Here is a 4,439-nt window from a genome sequence, read left to right on the forward strand (position 1 = left end):
TGTGTTTTGTTCCCGTTTTTTGGTCTCAGAGCTGTGAAGCATCATCTGACCTGAGCTCACACTGCTGATATCTATCAAATCAGATGTCATTCTATCTCTGAAAATGAAGACGGACATCGCTTACAACCAGGTAAAGTAATTTCAGGTGCTGCAGTGAATTAAATCCATGAGCTGATGAACAGAAAATTCTTACTGTTTGTGCCGACACAGGTTTTGAATAATTTCCACTTTTGAATATTTGTCTAAATGAGATATTGGATTAAAAATACCAAACATTTACTTGGTAAAGTTTCTCCATTGTTATAATTAACTTTATGTTTTAGAAACTTGTTGATAACTTTAAACATCTCAACAAACATGGAGACATTTAACATTTTTTGGCCTAAAAGTTTAATCCAGCTGTTATTTAAAATAATTATTTATACTGATTCATTGATGCAGTCCTAATAATTTGTATTGTATTTTAGACATTGTGCTTTAAGAAAATGCTTCCTGTGAAAGTCAGTGAGCTTGTTCATCAGATAAAAATAGGGGAGTTACGCCTTATTATCTGTCATAAACTGACAGATCATCTCATGTCACCCTGACATAAAAGCACCATGGATCCCACTTTGATTTATTTAATTCTATCAATACTTTTTAAATTTTAAACCATATTTTATTATTATTAACAGTTGTGTGCGCAACTTTTTTATTTAACAGTAGCTACTTTATTTAACTTTATTGTAACTGTAGTTCGTTCAATATTTTTTTCATTTAAGAAGTTAACATTATCTTAAAGGACATTTAAAAAAATTGCAATATATATTTTGTATCGCGATATAGCCTTAAAATATTTTAAAGCTATATCACCCAGCCCTAGTCTCAAACATGGTGTTCCAAATGAAAAAAATATCACATGATGCACATTGCGTATTTGCTGAGGTTGTATTAAAATCCTCAAAATATTGTATGCTGATTGTGTTAATGTGTTTTTCCTGATGCCTTATAGCTGTTTGACATGGAGAAAAGGCGACAGGAATCCCACAGGAAGGCACAGGTGGTACGTTACAGAAACGCAAAGATGTATTTTGTGTATCAACTTTACTTTATTACTTAATTTTGTGTATTTACATTACAAAACACCAAATAACCAAACACAAAAAAACAATGATGCAGAATCCATCACAGTCTTCACATCTCACAAAGAAATACACATTCAGAGATAAATATTATTAACTTAATGTTGATCGACAGCCGCATCTTTTAAGTGTTGTCCCCGCCTCCTTCCAGTATTCCAGATGTGTGATGGCTCTGGCCACCATCTCCACTGTGCTGCTGGCCGCCACAGCCCTCTATCACCTCCTGACACCGCGTGTTTCCTCCTCCCATCCTGCCCCGAGCAGCAGCCTCCGTCTGCCGCAGGCCGAGTCCTGCTCAGACCCCTGCAAGTAAGCGAACACCTGCATGCACAGGGACACGCCAACAGTTATTCAGCTGTCAAATTAACTGTTTGAATAGCTGTTGTAAGCACTTCTCAGGATTGATCATTGGAGAGCAAAGATTGGTTTAAACTGAATTCAAAGTTCATAGCTTACCTGGATTCTGCAGCTTGTTGGAAGGTCTTCATCAGCAGAAGAAGCCATGTTAGTTGTGATGGAACTTTAGGTATTTAAACTTTCTGTTATTTAAAGCATATCTCATTCACATTGGCTTTAAAGTTAAGCTTGATTTGATTTGAGTTGATTTGATGCGATTCGATTCAGTTTGATTTGAATTATTGCAAACATGTAAAATAGAAAATAGAGAAAACAAGCAGAAAGACAAAAAAAGTAATATTTATTTTTAGTTCTTTTGTTTGTTTGTTTTCTCTATATTTAATTTCTGGAGACCTGTTCGCAGGAAGAGTAAGCTCAGGTCCATCAGAGGAGCGAAAACTCAAAAGGTGATGTGATAGATGAAGAGTGGCAACGTGCAGCAGTATCGGTTCTGTTTGTTTAATTGCATTTAAAAGAAAAATAATGATGTAAACAGTAGATATAACAAGTGGTGGTGTGTAGTGTTTCTGTGTTGTTTAGAGTTACAAATGACTGTGCGCATCATATCTGGGAGATAAAGCATGTAAATTAGAGTAAAACACAGACTTTGCTTATCTCATATTAATGTGCCACATAAAACCCAGACGTGAGGGGGTGATTTGTAAATCTCATGAGGTCCACAGTTATGAGAACTGTGGCAAGGTATGCACTGAGCAGGGCATATTTACAAATGAAAATTGAGCTTATATATATTTTTTTTATTCATATGGACAACACACATTAATCAACATTTCGATAAATGTGCAAGTGTTAGCCACCAGGCCAATTTTCAACTGCAGTCCTTTGGCAAGGTGTTTTGAAATCTATAAAAGCAATAAACTATGTAACAGTGTGGACTGTTTGCCTGCAAATTACCTAATCATTTTTGTACTATAATTTCTCTTTACATAGCATCATATGTCATACATCTGTGATAAGCTATCATAGTCATGGTCGATTTATCGGTCAAGCTCTTCTCCACAGGCAGAACCATGAGTACACATATTACTCATTTATCTTAATCATTTCCTCTCTTTGTTGCTGTCAGGATTGTTCTGGTGGAGAGTATTCCTGAAGGACTGGAGTTTAACTCCAGCACCACTCACCCCTCCATCTTCGAGGCCTGGATCAATCTGATGGCTGAAGCTCGCAGCAGTGTTGACATTGCCTCCTTCTATTGGACGCTCACTAACGAAGACACCGGCACTCATGAGCAGACAGCCTATCAGGTCAGCTGGAGCTGTGGATGAGTTTTACTTATCAGAAAAGATCATTTAAATTTAAATGTGAACATACTTATAAGTATTAACAAGAAGGAAGATCAAGCACACCAAAAATGTAAAAAAAAAAACGGAGAACAAGGAGGAGTTACATTAAAAAAAAAACAACTTTATTACAATGGCTAAATCGTTAATAAAGGAAACATGTTTCGACCACTGGGCATTAAAAAAAACTTCTATTTTTTTTAAAGCCCTGGTGAAGACCTGTAGTGCTTTTCAATGATTTAGCCTCTTTAATAAAGGCGTTTTAATGTAATTCCTCCTCATTTTTCTTTTTTTTCACATTTTTGGAGCACGTGGATTTCCTTCCTGTTTATCCTGTTGGTTAGCATTTTCTATGAGCACCCGACAGGTTTTTGACCTACGTTTGACCATAGCCAGAGCAACCAGTCATCTCTCTCTTTTTCTAGGACTTATTAGTATTATTTTAAAAATGAAAAGCATGAAAAATGTTTTCTTTTTGATTACAGAAGCATGAATAACATTTACAATGTTAAAATTATTTTTATGCTGTGTGCACAGGGTGAGACCGTTCTGAAGACGCTAGCTGAACTGTCTGGGAAGTTGTCAGTTCGTATCGCAGTGAACACGCCACAGGAGAGTCAACCGCAAGCAGACCTCAGACTGCTCAACAAGTCAGGTGACACTGACAGTCTTTTTTGGTTACACCTGATCTTATTCTTTGTCATTTCCAGGCATTAAAATGCCTTATGGCTTTTCATGGCTTGATTTTAACTTTTTTTCACGTGAAACTCAGCACCTCTGCTGCCACAAACATCCGTTCATGACAAATCATTGAATTGTGTAAGTTCTTTTGTCTTTGAATACATAAACCAGTACTAATGTTAACTCTTTTTGCTTTTGAGAGTTAATTTGTGTGTGAAACTGCCTGATTGTGTCCAAATGTACGTACATGGAATCTGAAAAGCTACATATTTTATTTATTGTGTCGCTTTTCCAGACCGTCTTCTAATTACTGCAATTATATCTCAAATAATCCTTTTTTTTTTACAATTTAATTTTTTTTTTCTTTTTCTCTGCATATTACAATTTTAAATCAAAAGGTTTAGATTTGATTTAAATCATTTTTTCTCTAAATATTATAATTTCACTTAAAACAATTTCAGACTTGTTTATTCAAATAATTTTCTCTAAATATTACAAATATATGTCAAATTATTTTTTTTTTTTAAAAAAGGATATTTCTCTAAATATTTGAGGATTACTGCAGATTATTCTGACTGTTTATTATTTTGGCTCTATGCTATGTAGCTGAACATATTATTGTGTGTGCGTGCGTGTGTGCGTGCGTGCGTTCATGCACGTGTGTTTTTCAGGAGCTGATATTAGGACAGTTAACATGAGAGAGCTCACCTCAGGCGTCCTCCACACAAAGTTCTGGGTTGTGGACAAGAGACACATTTACATTGGTAGTGCCAACATGGACTGGAGGTCCCTCACACAGGTATATATACACACACACACACACACACACACACACACACACACACACACACACACACAGAACACTCTCTCACAGGTTATCAGTCAGAAATACATTTTTTTATCCGATATGTGTAAATGGGAATCTTCCAATCTTCTT

General features: G+C 35.8%; 1 protein-coding gene across 1 annotated transcript; it reads left to right on the top strand.

Annotated features, from left to right (window-relative positions):
- Positions 1-31: 31 nt before the first annotated feature.
- LOC121937901 (5'-3' exonuclease PLD3-like) lies at positions 32-4,301 on the top strand (the record flags this gene model as incomplete). The annotated part of the gene is made up of 6 exons (XM_042481191.1): positions 32-130; positions 992-1,042; positions 1,273-1,430; positions 2,605-2,785; positions 3,359-3,476; positions 4,174-4,301. Coding segments are annotated over exons 1-6 (663 nt in total), but the record flags the coding sequence as incomplete, so codon positions are not given.
- Between the last annotated feature and the right edge of the window lie 138 nt (positions 4,302-4,439).

Source organism: Plectropomus leopardus, unplaced genomic scaffold (assembly GCF_008729295.1).
Source record: "Plectropomus leopardus isolate mb unplaced genomic scaffold, YSFRI_Pleo_2.0 unplaced_scaffold27805, whole genome shotgun sequence".
NCBI classification, from domain to species: Eukaryota; Metazoa; Chordata; class Actinopteri; order Perciformes; family Serranidae; genus Plectropomus; species Plectropomus leopardus.